The sequence below is a fragment of the Aricia agestis genome, chromosome 8, assembly GCF_905147365.1.
Source record: "Aricia agestis chromosome 8, ilAriAges1.1, whole genome shotgun sequence".
NCBI classification, from domain to species: Eukaryota; Metazoa; Arthropoda; class Insecta; order Lepidoptera; family Lycaenidae; genus Aricia; species Aricia agestis.
Window position 1 is genome coordinate 18,520,869 of NC_056413.1, and position 16,942 is coordinate 18,537,810.

General features: G+C 37.2%; 1 protein-coding gene and 2 long non-coding RNA genes across 3 annotated transcripts in view; all 3 read right to left on the reverse strand.

The window, feature by feature from the left end:
- LOC121729990 (protein crumbs) overlaps positions 1 to 10,472 on the reverse strand; it is a 51,194-nt gene extending 40,722 nt beyond the window's left edge. The window contains exon 1 of the mRNA XM_042118775.1: positions 10,241 to 10,472. Within this exon, the coding sequence (XP_041974709.1) occupies positions 10,241 to 10,292 (52 nt within the window). The 5' untranslated portion in view covers positions 10,293 to 10,472. The remainder of the gene's footprint in view (positions 1 to 10,240) is intronic.
- A 2,626-nt stretch (positions 10,473 to 13,098) lies between these two features.
- Positions 13,099 to 14,462, reverse strand: LOC121729418. The gene is made up of 3 exons (XR_006035964.1): positions 14,327 to 14,462; positions 14,056 to 14,215; positions 13,099 to 13,246 (listed from the first exon to the last, which is right to left on the reverse strand). It is a non-coding gene; the product is annotated as an uncharacterized LOC121729418 (long non-coding RNA).
- Positions 14,463 to 15,247: 785 nt separating this feature from the next.
- LOC121729419 lies at positions 15,248 to 16,200 on the reverse strand. The gene is made up of 3 exons (XR_006035965.1): positions 16,112 to 16,200; positions 15,581 to 15,778; positions 15,248 to 15,409 (listed from the first exon to the last, which is right to left on the reverse strand). It is a non-coding gene; the product is annotated as an uncharacterized LOC121729419 (long non-coding RNA).
- Positions 16,201 to 16,942: the final 742 nt, after the last annotated feature.

Genomic DNA, 16,942 nt, shown 5'->3' on the forward strand with positions numbered 1-16,942 from the left:
TCTAAGCAATGTGTTCTTCCAAAAACCAAACAATCAAATGAGCTGAGCATACCTTGCACCCCGCTAAAACGCCATTCTTATCAGGAACACTTACAACGTCAATAATCGAAAAACACTTATTAGGGTATAATTGCTATAAAAACCTGTCAACTTGCCAGTTTTGTTCAATATTTTATTTCTTGAATGAGCTTAGAAGCTATAAAAAAGGCTTTCAGACAGCCCGGCCCAGTTGAGTTCAAGTTTTGGCCCTTTTTACCAATGTTCCGCTAATTTTGCCAGTGTGTGTATTATGGTAGTGATGATGATGATGATGAATGTAATTTGCATAGTAGCATATGCTTTCCGTTCTTAAAACAACGCCGAAACTCCCAAACTTGTATCTATAAAGAATCAGGAGTTCCCTCAGCACCTTCCGAACCACGGCATACCAGGTATATCTCGGTGCAAAATCTTACTTGTTTGTAGCATATGCTTAGAATACTTTTCACGAAACCGAAGTCACCACACGTTTCCCTATAAATTTTGAGGAGTTCCCTCGATTACTTATGGATCCTTCATCACATCACCACTTTCGTGAATATAATACCAAATTGGGATGATACCCTACATACTAAAAGAAAAATTTTGAAAATCGGTTAACAAACGGCGGAGTAATCGTTGAACATAAGAAAACGAACATAACACCTCCCCCATTTTGAAAGTCGGTTAAAATTGTAGCCTATGTGTTATTCTGATGTATAAGCTATATTATTGTAAAGTTTCATTAAAATCCGTTCAGTAGTTTTTGCGTGAACGAGTAACAAACATCTATACATCCACACATCTATACATCTATACATCCAAACAAACTTTCGCCTTTATAATATTAGTAGGATTATTGGTAGGCTGTTCTTTCTATCTATGTTGGTAGGTGAGTTATTTAATTATTAACGTGTATAACAATCAAAAGAATCGAAAATTTAACTTATTACCACCTCTTATAAAAATACGTATGAGCAAGCGATAGCGCGATCTAGGCGACTCTTGGCGCCATCTGTTATGAGTTTTTGGAACTAACTTAATTTGAACAAATTTACGCATTTTCATCCCCTTACAACCCCTTTTTCTAGTTAAAAAGTAACCTATGTCCTTTCTCAGGCTGTGTGCAAAATTTCATAACAATCGGTTCAGTAGTTTTGGCGTGAAAGCGAGACAGACAGACAGAGATACTTTCGCATTTATAATATTAGTATAGAAGTATAGATAATAGACCAAAAGCTCTGATAAAATACACCGATTCTCGTCCGATCACCGAAGTTAAGCAACGTCGGGCGCGGTTAGTACTTGGATGGGTGACCGCCTGGGAATACCGCGTGATGTTGGCTTTTTGTTGTTATATTTTATGTTGCTCTATGTATAACATCGACATCAGCTGCTGTAGAGTCGTTTGCGCTCAGTGAGTCGCCAACGTCCATACCACGTTGAATACACCGGCACAGCATAGCAAGACATATAATATTGCTATACTGTGACACCGGTTCCGATCCCCAAAGTTGAGTAACATCGGGCGCGGTTAGTACTTGGATGGGTGACCGCCTAGGAATACCGCGTGATGTTGGCTTTTTTGCTGCTAAAACTTTTTTGTAGAATCACTACCATCTACTAATAATATTTTATAGGATTTGTTGAAGAAAATACTGATAAAATTCTTTACTTTCAACAATTCATAATACTTGGGAAATTTGGGCTTGATTAAAATGAAGGTAGGTACATTACATTCGCCATCAAAACTAAGTAAGTACGGTATTGACACGGTTATAACAACACGGTTAAAAAATATCATAATTATTAACTAAAATAAGAGCGTAAGGCACACATTTGACATTACTTCTGAGTAGTAAGCTGCTTCGATAATACAAGTAACATTAATCAAATAATTAATGTTACTTGTATCTCTCAATTAAATAATTATACACTTTCCTTGCACTTATTCCACTTTATTTTAAGATATTTATTACAAAATTGTTAAATACACGACCGGTTTTGAAAAAATACACACCTGATGATGAAATACACATCAAATGTGTGCCTTACGCTCTAGAATTAAGGCTGAATTTGTTATGTTCAATTTTGGTGACATTAGTGACCCTGACGTGGTAATGATGATGATGATGATGAATGTAATTTGCATAGTAGCATATGCTTTCAGTTCTTAAAACAGCGCCGAAACCCCCAAACTTGTATCTATAAGGAATCCGGAGTTCTCTTAGTATCTTCGGAACCATAGTATACCTCGTTGCGAAATCTTGCGTTTTGGTAGCATATGCTTAGGATGCTTCTGATAAAACCAAAATCACCGTATGTTTCCATATAAATTTCGAGGAGTTCCCTCGATTACTCATGGATCCCATCATCAGGTCACCACTTTTGTGAACATGGTACCAAATTGGAGTGAAACCTAATACAACAAAACAAAAATTTCGGAAATCGGTTCACAAACGGCGGAGTAATCGTTGAACATACAAAAATAAAAAAGTAAAATAAAAAAAAATCTCCACAGCCGAACATATAACCTCCTCCTTTTTGGAAGTCGGTTAAAAATAAGTAATGGGAAGCATACGTGGATGTTGACAAAAAATAAGGATACCTGTAGACCGGATATTGCGGGGGCACAAAAAAGGCTTAACGTTACTGACAATCGACGTTACACCTCCCCTATTGTAACATTAGACACAGCTAAAAACGAATTTTATAACGAATTGTAACCAAAAAGCATGCGACTGATAATACTCTACAGGCCTTTTTAAAATGCTTCTCGTCAAGAATTACAGATTTCTGTCGTTAGCTAATGTAGGATAATTTATTATGCATATTTTCTTCAGATGTTTAGGAGTTCCCACTTGCTGATATAAGTAATGGTCGATAATGGACAGATAATCTACATTTATAAATTAAGTGATCAATAAGAAATAATAATTAAAGACGTGAGTGGAAGAACCAGATATTATGTTTTCCCTTATAATTTGATGAACAAACCTTCTCTTCTTTGTTACCTACTTCATCATCTGGCCAATATAATATCTGGCTACACATAAAATCTACATTTTTTTTTCAAACCTTTTTCCAGTCCTAAATCCTCCATTTATGCAAAAAAAAAGACGACCAGTTTTTATTGTTACTGCTTTATCCACTAAGGTCTTCAAAGTTATAACTTTAATTTACCGTAGCCATGGTTCTCGTTTTTCGGCACGTTTGCCGCTGGTTAAGTAGAGCAATACAAAAAATCTATAATTTCATTAATCTAATCGTGTACGGTCTACTGAAGTTTTTGTCGAGTTCCAAAAGCATCGACACTTAAATTCTCTTCACCAAAGTTCATCTAAACTGTATAGCATCCATTAAGTTTGTAGAGCTCCAAGTTTTCCCCACAAAAAGTGATCACAAAACGCCCCATGCGGCCACGCGGTCGACAAAGAACCACTCGAATGCAAATCGTTTCGAGTGACTTTTAACTTTTCAGCAAAAGTGGAGTGTGCCTGTTCTCGTTCAACGAAAGTGGGCTAGAAAACACGACGCAGGACGCTTCATCTGTAATATGCATACGAGGATGTTGTGAACTTATGACTATAATGATGTTAAACGGTTAAATGTCCCTAGGTTTTGGTTCATTTGGGAATCATTTATTGACTCATCAGTACAAATACCAAAATTTACCATTGGCCAACTCAGTACGAACCATAGAACTAGAACGTATTGACATCGTTGATACGAACTATACTTGCATATCAGCTGCAGACAAATTCAGACTATCAGTCCTATCGCTTTGACCGCTTTTTTGTTTTTGAATGAACAAATGTCAAAATTTACCAGTTACCGTACCGATTTTAAATATAATCATAGTATTAGGTGCCCACGAATTATGACTCTTTTAGTATATTATAGTGTATCTAGACCTCTTTTTGCGCCTTGTCATCGATAGGCTGCTTGCTCTTATTACAAGTTGTTTTTGAATGTATGTAGAATTTGTGCTGGTCAGTCACGTAACAGTATCGTGATTCGTGATACACAAAGGCCGCCCGCCGCTAAGACAATTGGTCTACTTAGCTGACCTGGCTTTCGACTAATGTTGTCGATTCCGTGTGGAATTGTAACCGATCGGTTCCAGATCTCGGGCATTCGCGATCCATCATGGTGCGATGGACCGTTAACTATCACTTCGGTTTACGCGAAAACCATTCGCAGCGGAAATTGCTTTCTGAACCATGACATAGTAAGAGCCCTCGAGGCTACAGCCGCCGACCGCACTCAGATTTGCAGTTCAGACTTAAAAAAAAAACTCTTCTTTTTGAAAATAACAATTTTCCATCTTTTTGCTAACAGGAGGGCCCCGGCGAGTTTCTTACGTCTGTAATTCTGTATTTCATCTCTGTTTAGTTCCCGAGCCTTTGATAGGCTGTAGGCACTAAGAAGGACCATAAACTTAATCACCATCATTACTAAACTGTATAGTCAAAAATTTCTTGTGTTTAAATCGCGCCGGTACCATGTTGAAGGAGATTAGCTAAGCGCATTATAATAACTTTTGTAATTAAATAGCATGTGACTCATAAATATTACTACATATAGGTAATACATATTTACGTTGAGAATTTAGATAAGAGATAAGATAACACTGAGTAAAGCAAATTAAAACACTACTCAGTTAATATTTACTCAGTTAATAGTTAAGATTATGTTGAATTTTGCTTGCGAAAGCAGTACGAAACTCTACGATTTCCTGGACTGTTAAGTAGGCTGCTGTTAGCTTTATAGTTTTATTTCAAGGAATCAAAACTACACAGTACACATCCACTTTACCATTTAATATGATACCAGTGAGCTTGTTACAGCGGAATATTCCAGCCTCTCCAGTAGTCCCAGATGCATCTGAACCGCCTACTTAGCACACCGCCTGAGAAACTCGCCGCCGCCGCACCGTTACATCCAGATAACATCTTGTTTACTGTGAGACTGTAGTAAACAAAGACATAATATCATCACTGGATCTTTTGCCGTGTCGGGTATTTACCGTGCTAACCACATAGCTAAAGCACAGATATTTAAGCTAAAGGTAGTACCAAATATCATTTTAAAAATCAATATAACCCAAACATGATGTGGATGCATAGAATCAAAACAGCGGGTCAAGAGTCAAAACACAAGTTACCTACTTTAAATATTTAATTTAAGTTACTATCAGAAAAAGGACATACTTATCTGAATTTAAGTCTACTACTAAATGCCATGATTTAGAAAATATGAATACCAAGTTGTACAATAGCTGTGCCGAGGTATTTAAGGAATGAAGCTGTTTTGATGATAATGAAGCTATCTCATTAGATACATGATACACGATACGTAGCATCACACACTGTGACACGACACAGACAATTTCTAGATCGGGTTACATGGCACGCGAGGATACTGAGTGGCGTCCTATTATATATATATATATATATATATATATATATATATATATATATATACACGTTAGTACTACGTAATAAAGCAACAAGCCAAAATACTTGTGCTTCATTCGTATGACGTATCTTACGATTCGTATGATTATATGATAGAATTTTCAATTTGCTGGTGAGTTTTTCATGAAAGAAAGATTATTGATCTTTGTTTTGATTAACCCAACCCAAGCCCCATAAGCTCACGTGTGAGCGAAACACAATAGAATAACAATAAATTTCCAAGAATCCACGATCGAAGGATTAAGCTTCTTATTGAGAAGGACTCTACCAAAGAAACAACGTAAAACATCTGTAAAAAAAATCTTTGAAAGAGCAAGCTTATTCATGGAAAGTAAGTAAGACTTTTACTGGATTATTCAAGAAATGCATTATGGCAGATTTTAACTAGATAATCAGCTTAAAAATCAACCCTGGAATCCTTTTTTTCTTTAGCCACTAGTGCACAGTTCTTGGGTTTTTCAAGGTGTCAGTCAAGTCTAACGTATGACGGCACCATCAGGTGTTCCCTGTATTTCTAACGCCTAACACCCACTTAATAGTTACGGTAATATTAAAAGTTCGATTATTTCATAGTGTCGCGCTATTCCCACGTTAACAAAAGCGTTATTACTGGTACCGTTAAGAAACAGTACCTAATGCGAGCGGCACTTCGCCGGGGCGGAACGCTTGTGCTATTACCACGATATACATCATACAAGTAAACAATGATGTGTGAAAATTATTGAATGGGAGTAGAAACGAGAGATCTTGCCCTTGCGACTTCGTTTAAGCCAGTCAGCAAGCACTACTAATTTTCAGAGACATTGCAGGCAACAGGAGCCTTGTCTCGCTCACAAAGTCCCATAGGCATTCTGGGTTAAAGTTGATATCTGGGTGATCATGCCTCCTCTTTCATAAATACGAGGAAAGAGTGAAATAAAACGAGGTTTATCCATACAAAAGTTTTATGACTCTACCGCCGCCGCCAGGTCCTATCGGGCATCGGCTACGCCGCTAGAAGCTAAAAAAAGCTAACGGCTAGTGTGCTGTACCTCGTACTTCTCATGATAAACCTAACTGTTACAACAGTACCATACCAATATATCGTGATTTTATAGCAGCGATATGTGGTCGCTGTTTTATAGCCTTTTGTCATTAGCAATAAATGGCTGTGGCTTGACTCATTGACAGTTATGAGAAACTCTTCATTCTACAAGAATGACATTGTGAAAGGTTAAATGTTACTGTTACATGTCTGTTTTGTAAACCACCGAGCTGGAGGCATGCGGTAACACTCGAGTGTTCCAGAAAAAACCTTTGCGTCTATAAGTTATGGTTGGCCACTTGAATAACTCAACTTCGCGAGACGCGACCGCAGCATGTTGAAAACATCATATTCTTTGTACAAAAAATAAGGTCTTTCATATAAGTTTCTCACGAGTATCGCTAAGCTCGTATTCCTTATAAATTGCATTTGCGTAATCAGTTCGCAACTAACGTAATTAGCGGAGCTGCGCGAATCAATCCCTATTCCCTACTCAGTACTCAGGCGCTGGTACTCGCCTTATAGTACAGCTATGAGGCAAGGTACCCATCAATTAGTACCAGACTTAGTTTGATTTCACAGGAGTCCGGAAGATCCGTGCCGAGTGGCCACTGGCCGTTACTACTTACTACGGACACCCGTAGCGACACATTATGCTTAGACTCTAACTAGAGCATCGCTTTCCAGCGACTCAAAAAGGGGCAGGCCCTTGCGGGTGGATAAAAAACAGGCCCTTATGGCAATATTTTCAATTCATTTTGTGCCATTCAATTTGGATTTACACGAGTTGATTTGCTGCGCCTCCGTGTTTTCTGCCAAAATCGAATTAAGTGGTGTTTTGCTTGCAGCAAGACTTAGTTCTTCAAGCCCCATAAGAGCACCGGTGATCGCTACAACAATAGAATACAATAGCATTTCCTGGAAACTATGATCGAAGTATTAAAAGGTGAGGGGATAGAGCGACCTATTGCAAATCTCGTATTACGGATGCCTCTACTTGTTAGTACTAAGTAGTTTGCAGCTAGACTCTTGAGCTTTAGGAATGACCTAAAGGTTAAAGTACTGAAGTATACCACAACATCGACGAGTATTCGCCAGAAACACAACCAGAAAGGTGTGCGGAGTACCTGCGTGGGCCCAGGGTCAATGTTACTGAATGGGAAGTGGGAGTGCCCCGACATGTAAAACTACTCTTTATACGGGACAGGAAACGCTGTCACATTTCTACTTCGCTTGTTGGTGGATTTCGGAAGCTATCGACCGCCTCTAAGCTTTGTTTTCAGCGTCAACTGCACCGGGGATACTTTATCCTAGTTGAAGTAAAGCTAAGCTTTTTGTTGGATAGTAGCTAGCGTAAGTAATATTAGTTACGAGTTAGGTGCAGGATGCGACATTTACATTTTCTCCAAAGGTTCAAATCGAGTCAAGGCTCGAAAGGCGGACTTTCCAGCTTTAAACAAATTAACACATCAAATACCCAGGTCATCATTGCATAATAAACAGATTAAGATTTCAATATGAGCTAACCTCAGAATGAGTCATGCATGTTATTACTGTGTACGACCGTTGCGCGTTGTAAGCACTGACCAACTGCTTGAGCAAATACAATTACTAAGTACTAACTACCTACTCGCTTTGGAGTGAATAGAAGATTATAATCTACACACTGTTTAGAATTTACTGGGTCACAGAAGAAAATATGATCCAGATCAGACCCAAGCTGCGACCACATCAGACGATGGTTTAACGAATACAAACAAATACGCAAATACAATATACTTGATAAAATACCGAATGTCCGATCCAACTAATTATTAATAAATATTAAATAATAATCACTGACCACAGTGAGTTGTTTTCATTCATGTTTTGCATAACTTGGAGACAAAGTAACATGTTTAGGGTCAAAGGTCAAATTTATAGAAAACGTCAAGAAAAAAACCTACCGTACTTCGCAAATCTCGACTGAAGGCCGCGTGTCGTCTCGCGCCAGCGACCGCGCCGCGCCCCCGCACCTGCCGCGCTCAACACAAGCCCAAAACACGCTGACAAATACTCCCAAGAAATATACATTTAAATATATATTTTGCTTGGTGATAAGAATGTAGTGCAATGGTATTTAAAACTATAAAGGATAAGGCCAACTTTATAATAATAATATGTTTTATTTTATGTTGTCTGTCGCTTTGCACATTACCAACTCAAAGTTACCTCAAATAATTTAATAAATTCATAACTCGCACTAATTTTTTGGTTTGATTCAAAATGTCATCATAGCAAGTTTCATCTGAAATAAATCTATCCTACTAATATTATAAAGGCGAAAGTTTGTTTGGATGTATAGATGTATGGATGTGTGGATGTCTGGATGTATGGATGTTTGTTACTCTTTCACGCTAAAACTACTGAACGGATTTTAATGAAACTTTACAATAATATAGCTTATACATCAGAATAACACATAGGCTACAATTTTAACCGACTTTCAAATGGGGGAGGTGTTATGTTCGTTTTCTTATGTTCAACGATAACTCCGCCGTTTGTTAACCGATTTTCAAAATTTTTCTTTTGGTATATAGGGTATCATCCCAATTTGGTATTATATTTACAAAAGTGTTGATCTGATGAAGGATCCATAAGTAATCGAGGAAACTCCTCAAAATTTGTAGAGAAACATGTGGTGACTTCGGTTTCATCACTACCATAATCCATATTATACCATGCATCGTCCCATGATTATGAGCCTGTTATTGGTACTTTTCATAGTCTTTTAGATCGAGACTCGAGTTTGTCAAGCGATAATTAAAAAAAATCTATACTTATAATATTATAAACCTGAAGAGTATGTTTGCTTGAACGCGTCAATTTCAGGAACTACAGGTCCGATTTAAAAACTTATCTCAGTGTTAGATAGATCATTTATCGAGTAAGGCTATAGGCTATATTATTATTACGCTACGACTAATACAACTAAAGAAACTCAGGTAAATGTGGGAAATGTGGGGTGGGCGGGGGAAATATTAGAAAGGGTTTATCTCACAAACTACTGGAGCAATTTTTATGGCAATGTTTGGCACATAATATGTACATATAATATATAGAGTAGACCACGTGAAGAGAGTATAGCTATTTTTCATGGGAAAATGTACGGTTTCTGTAAAATTCCTAATTTACGCGGGCGAAGCCTAGTATAAGTATATAAGTTGTTCTAAGACTGAAATATATATATATATATATATATATATATATATATATATATATATATATATATATATATATATATATATATATAAATGCAAACAACACATCAGAATTAGGTTACTTATTAATAAAATATTTTTTATCCATCTAAAAGAAGACTAAATTTACATTTCAAATAAAACTTGAGTGAGAAGTGTTCTACCACTTGCATAATTAATAAGTATTTTTCATCTTTTAGTGTGTATTATAGTAAAACTCACTCCTATAAAAAACAAAATTTATCTAAGCACATATTGTTTTCTCCAAAAACAAGGGGTAAATTATCAGTTTCAATGCAGACTTCTCTCGTTTGCATTACTTTCACCTACCTATTGTGTTTCGAAAGAATTAAGAGGTTCCAAGTTCATTACAGCTATTGCTACAGACATTTCATTAATAAACGTAATTTTAAGTTATATATAATTTGAATGTCATTTGTACACACATATTATTCAGTAAAACTAAAGAATGCACTGACCTGCGACGCTAAATGCAGCGCGTTGCCTCCAAGCGTTTGGTTCCACCTTCATTATGTTGAAATAAACAACAAATCACTAGCAAAACAAATCACAAGAATACTAAAAACGAGGTGCTTCTAAATCATGATGCACAAAACTTGTATTGTTCAAATAAACGTAATTCGAACTAAAACTAACAAAATATGTCACGAAATAAAAATCCCTAAAACTAAACTCAACCTCCAACGTCCATGGTCATCTTGAAACTATTTTTTTTACCGTTTATCAATTTGACAGCTGACATTTGACAAATTGATGCTGACGTTTATTTCTTTTTACGCAAAAAATTACTTCAGCCATGAAAGTATCTTTGGACGGTTAATTTAAAAAGCTAAAGCGCTTATGGCGCATTTTCATTTGTCATTAACTCGTTCGGTATACAGCATACGGGGAGTCCCCGCAGCCGAGATAACAACTAGTGAAAGTTACAAGTCTATACGTGTTCGTTACACCGCCTGCGGGGATTGCCCGCATGCTTTATACCGACCGTGATATCGACCAATGAAATTCGTCGGTCGATATACAGCTTACGGGACGCGAATTAAATACATTTTCATTATTCAATTTCGATTCACAAGTGCTTGTTGTAGTTGAAAGACCCTATCGACTGATGAAAACGGTTCCCCGAATGTGGGCCCTATAGCATGTGTTCTAGAAATCTCCCGCACCCCGCATGCGGGTCCTATCGACTAATGAAAACGGTTCCCCGAATGCGGCCCCTGTGGCATGCGTTTCAGAAATCTCCCGCACCCCGCATGCGGACCCTATATACCAATGAAAATGCGCCATTGTTCCACTTGTCCTATTTAAGAAGTCCTAACTAGGATCCTAAATCGGAAAAAAATGTGGATCCCTACGTGGCTCCTGAATTACTAAATCAGTGTTGCCAGATGGTTTCAACCTTTTATCTGTAGTGGGAACTGCTAACCCTAATAGCACATTTACATTGGTCCATGGTTGGGCCTCGGTTATTGGCTCGGTTGGCCAACAGTTAGATTTGGCACACCTGATTGCAAAGCAGCCAACGATGGCGGCCAACGATGGCCTAATGGTTGGCCCATCATTGTTTTCTTTTGTTGGGCCTACGTAGCATTTTATGAAGGTAGTTTGTTGGGCCTGCCGCATGGTTGGCCAACAGTTAGATTTGGCACACCTGATTGCAAAGCAGCCAACGATGCTGGCCAACAATGGGCCAACATAAAGGCCGTCAAAAGGCCTACGGTTGGTATATTTCATGCTTACTTGTGTAGGACCAACATTGTTAGGTTAACGTAGGGCCTACTGGATAGTCCCACGTAGGGCCTACTAGATAATATGGTTCGTTGGGCCTACTAGATATGGTTCTACGTTGGGCCTACTGGACAGTCCCACGTAGGGCCTACTATATATGGTTCTACGTTGGGCCTACTGGATAGTCCCACGTAGGGCCTACTAGATATGGTTCTACGTTGGGCCTACTAGATATGGTTCTACGTTGGGCCTACTAGATATGGTTCTACGTTGGGACTACTGGATAGTCCCACGTAGGGCCTACTAGATATGGTTCTACGTTGGGCCTACTGGATAGTCCCACGTAGGGCCTACTAGATATGGTTCCACGTTGGGCCTACTGGATAGTCCCACGTAGGGCCTACTAGATATGGTTCCACGTTGGGCTTACTCTGCATAGTCCCACGTAGGGCCTACTAGATACGGTTTAACGAAGGGCCAACTGAAAATTAATATGTGTAAGGCCAACATTGTTCATTGACGTAGGGCCTATCGAAGAAATTGTATGTAGGGCTAACGTAATGCTCATAATGTGGGGCCAACTTTATGTTCAGAACCATATTCCCACTGCAGGTTAAGGGTTGGATCATAATACCGGACATTGCTGTCATCCCATACAAAATGCTGTGGTCCGGTATTGTGCTCTGTATTGTAACCCAACCTTTAACCTGCAGTGAGGCTATGGTTCTGAAAATAAAGTTGGCCCCACATTATAAGCATTACGTTAGTCCTACATACAATTAAAGAGAAAGTAAATAAATTGACAAAATGCTTCATTACGAATTAAATTAATAGTCGATTGACAATACAACTTGGCCTCACACATAAACAAATGTATTTAAAAAAAAAAAACAAAAAATATAATGGTTACAGTAATTTATTTGAATTATTATGCCTAAGTATAAAAACTTCGAAGTCATAAACTACAATTAAACCAAGTAGACATACTAAACAAATAGTGGCCAAAGGAATAATTTCCTCTGACGCCTAGAGATATAAAGGCACTGAAGATGGACAGGCATAAACAAAATATTATCTCTTATTTGCAACTGGTCAATGAAAGTGACCCTAGCATAATACCTTTTTAGCCAGACAGGAGACAAATGAACAAACTGATACAGCAGAAAGTAAGCAAGAGATTGTAATGTTGATGCATTACGATCTCTTGCTGCATGGTGTTGCACCACTAACCGTATTGTTAGTGGTGCAACACCATGCTAACGAAAGGGAAACAGATGAATTGTTCGTCATTATTGAAACTGGGCAGTAGTAAACATTTTCTACTTATATCAGAAGGACTAAGATTCACGCTTTGTACGCAATTACTGACCATATATATACCCAACTTGCTGCTATGAATGGGTTCTTTGTAAAAGTCAGTTTTGTTTACAAAGCAGTTGCACCTCAAAGTATAGGAACTTACATCAGTTTCCACAATAGATTGGACTAGTTTCCCCACTGAGCCCGTTTAACTCTACAGATATTTCTTGTATCTTTAAGGCTAAATGTCTTTTCTTATTTCTAGTTGACAGCCCTGTGTAATGTTGATTATTGCTGGATAGAAGTTGGCTCAATTGTCCTGCGTCTGCTTTCTCGACCTCCATCTCTATCTTTGGAGAAGCGGAACCAGTTGCTAACCACGGTCTTTATCTCGTTTTCTGTAGCCGTTTCGGCGACTTTGTGCCGACGGAGAGCTTCTAAAATAACAAATTTATCGATTTTAGACGCGCTTTTATCCTACTATACCCTATTTTATTTAACATTAGAGAGTTACAAACTTAAATAATTAACTGTAAAAACAAGTTAGCTCTACAACCTTGCTTTTTGCAAATACTGTCGACGTCACCGCGATTGAATACCTCTTTTAAGGAAAGCAAATAAAGTTTGTATAACTTTTCTAATGTTAAAAAAAAACGAAGTTTAGATAACATTACAAAATGTGACTTTAGTCGCATTTGGTCCACTACAAAAAAAATTTGGTCCACTTCTCATTTGGTTAACTTTTGTTTAATATTTTTTATAAGACCTGTCATGGCATTCAAGGATGCAAAGAAAAGAAATTGAAATTAAAGACAAACAGTATTGCGGGTTGTACAGATGTGGACTCACAGGTGCAAATACAAGAAATTTATATTAGAGAAATTACACGGTTACATACACAACAGACCAACCGCAACCAGATAAGTCACAGGAGAATTTTCATTAAAACAAATATTTTTATTTGTGATTATCATAATCATAGTTAGAATTAAAATATTTTTGTAGTTATACATATAAATAGAATAACTAAAAAATATACTTATTTTTAGCTGTTACTCTTTCACAGATTGTCATGAGTCATTACAAATCAACCAAAACCAAATGTCCTTCAAATAAAAAAATTATACATACAATATTTAACCAAAAAATTAATACATATATGTTAGCAGAGTTAGAAAGGAAACCTGTTATTTAAACTTTATATAGGTAGTTATATTACTTACGTTTTTAGAAGAGGCTTACTTACCAGTAACAACTTTAATTAAAAGGTGATCTTGTAGCTTATGTTTTCCATTTTTGCCTGACCAATTACAGATTTCCGCAAGTTTGTTTGAAAACAGTTTTTCAAGAATCCTCCTTAATATTGCTGATGTTTTGTTACCGCCTACATAGCTCAAGTGGTTAACCTACAACAAAATATTTTGCACATACATACATTCCAGACAGCCAAAAGATAAATAGCGTAATAGGTACTGCCTAGTGTAGTCAGTCATTATAAAAATAATTAAAAAGCTTACAAGTAGCATGTAATTTTCGTCCACTGTTAGCCAGACATCAATCTTTTTAATCTCTTCGATCTGGGTGCATGGTAAATTGACTCCTTCTGGCAGGGACAGGGCTTGATAACCAACAGCTACAGCCGTCGCAGTTGCTCCAGAGTGTAGTCTTTCCAATATTTCTTTTTGGTTTAATTGCAGTTCCTTGATGCCTTCCTCGAGTTTGGCAAGGTGTCGAGCAATCACAGCTAAAATTGTGAAAAATATCGATTAACATTACCTACTGATAAAGCTTATATCTATCTATCTATGTGACTATTTGTAACTACACAATATGCCAACGAGTTAATGGCGGTTAGGGATTAAGGTAGGGTTAGATGTTTTATAAAATTATTAATACCATATTTTAGAGCTCCTGGTCTCTCTAAAATAAGGCGCTTTCCCTACTAATATTATAAATAAAATTATTATATATAAATAAATAAAGTAGGGAAAGCGAACAGCTGAACCAATTTTGATGAAATTTGGTATCGAGATAGTTTGGCACTCAGGGATAAAAAGAGGCTATTTTTACTGGTGTCCATGGTGTTAATGTAAAAGGGTTTCTATGCGGCCGAAGTCACGAGCAACAAGAGAGACCTCATGTAATGTCTTATTAAATTAATGCTCACCATTTGATGCAACCACAGAAGATGTCGAAATATCTGAAGTTTGTCGTACAAGTACACCTGGAAATTGATGTGGTGTTGTTAAGTGTTATCCATCTCTGCCTCAGTCTCCTCCGCTATTTGTTTTCTGCCGGGCTCTGTAACAAATAAACATGTACTTAACTAGTTTTCCCAATCAGTGCTTCATTATGTAGATGGGGCACAATAGGGGAAATTAATGTTCCCTCTATTGAACACTGATATACTAGATATCAACAAAAATACTTGCCTTTTGGTGGTTTTGGAAAATTCATTCAATGGCCATCATCTTCTTCTTCACTGGATACTGACAGATATCTTGTAGTTATTTTGTGTTTTCTTTTTAGCTTAATGTCTAGTTCTACTTCGGAATTAAGTTCGGCTTCTTTACATTTCTTTCTAGCACTGAGAAGGTCATCTAAAATCATACGAATAAAACATATTTTATTTCATGGAAAATCTATAATAGAAATGGAAGCAGAGCTAGGTACCTACTGTGTCTGTTTGCCTGCTTACTTATCCAAAGGTAGGTATTTGGGACTTTAGAAAACTCCCTTACATACCTAGTATCATTACATTACTGACTTACCAGTTACATAAAAAATGCGTCGAATTCCAAAAACATTCCACGTGTCATCATCTAAAATTGTGCCCGTAAGACATTTCTTGATCTTTTCGGAATTTTTAAATGGAGGCCAAGCACTATGTTTCTTAGTGGGTGAAATCCAAGACGAGCGCACAATAGCGACGCTGTCATCCTCACTAAATTCAACGACGCTATACATTTCTGAAATGAGTAAACCAATTACCTAGTAGGTACCTATCTATCTTGGGAAATGAACGTAAATCGGGCTATTACAATGATTAATATGATATATTATATAATATTATTGTATTGACTACCCCGTAAGTATAATACTTATTTCAGTTAGGTCCTTACATAAGTTTTTGAGGTTTTGTCATGATTTTGTTAGAAAATTTTAAAGAACATGGCGGTTCGGCGTCCCCCGCCTTAGCGTCTCTCTTTCACTACCTACTTTCTTTCCTAGTACAATAATCTCTCTTTGTTTGATACACACTGTAAACGTAGCTAATCTTAAAAATATTACTTTCTACTTACTTTAGGAATAGATATTCCGTTTTTTATCCTCTTGAAACCATGAAATTACAGGTATTTTCTTTTCTGCATCCAAACACTACGAGCACAAAATAGAAAGAATGCTAATTGCTAACGCTAGGCTTGGGTAAAAAAAATATATATATCAAAATATCGATATTTTTTCAGAAAATAATCGATATATTATATCGGCGATTTTTTATTCTTTTATATATCGATTTTCGATATTTATTTTCGGATATCAAAAACGATATTATTTCGCTTCGAATTTTCATTTTTTATTATATAATTTTTGAGATTGCCAACTATACAGGGTGCAATTAAACCTTCCTGCCAAATTTTTTCCAGGGCTTAGGTATCATTAGGAGAATCCATTTAACCAAAAAAAATTGGGTGTTATTTTTTTGTTAATGACATATTTTATCCCATTTAAAATCGTTGCAGAATGCTCACTCGCGGCGGTGGGTGTGATCGGGGGTGACGCGGGGCGAGGCGCGCGCGCGGGGGCACGTCACGCGTGGGCGACTCGTAGGCCGGTATAAATAGTCAGTACTTAAGATGCGACCCGGTCTCAAGACGCGGTTCGGCTCTGTGATTGGCCCAAATTTTGACAGCCAACCAATCACAGAGCCTGAACCGTGTCTTGAGACCGAGATGCATCTTGAGTACTGACTATTTATACCGGCCGTAGTGTCCGTTGTAGTGTTTTTTAGGATAACTTTCGGAAGCCATTTCTCAACATTTTAGTACTGAGTGATTATAAAAGAAAAAATACGTGTATTTTTATTTTTGACAAGGATCAATAAATATATCAAAATTTGGCAGGAAGGTTTA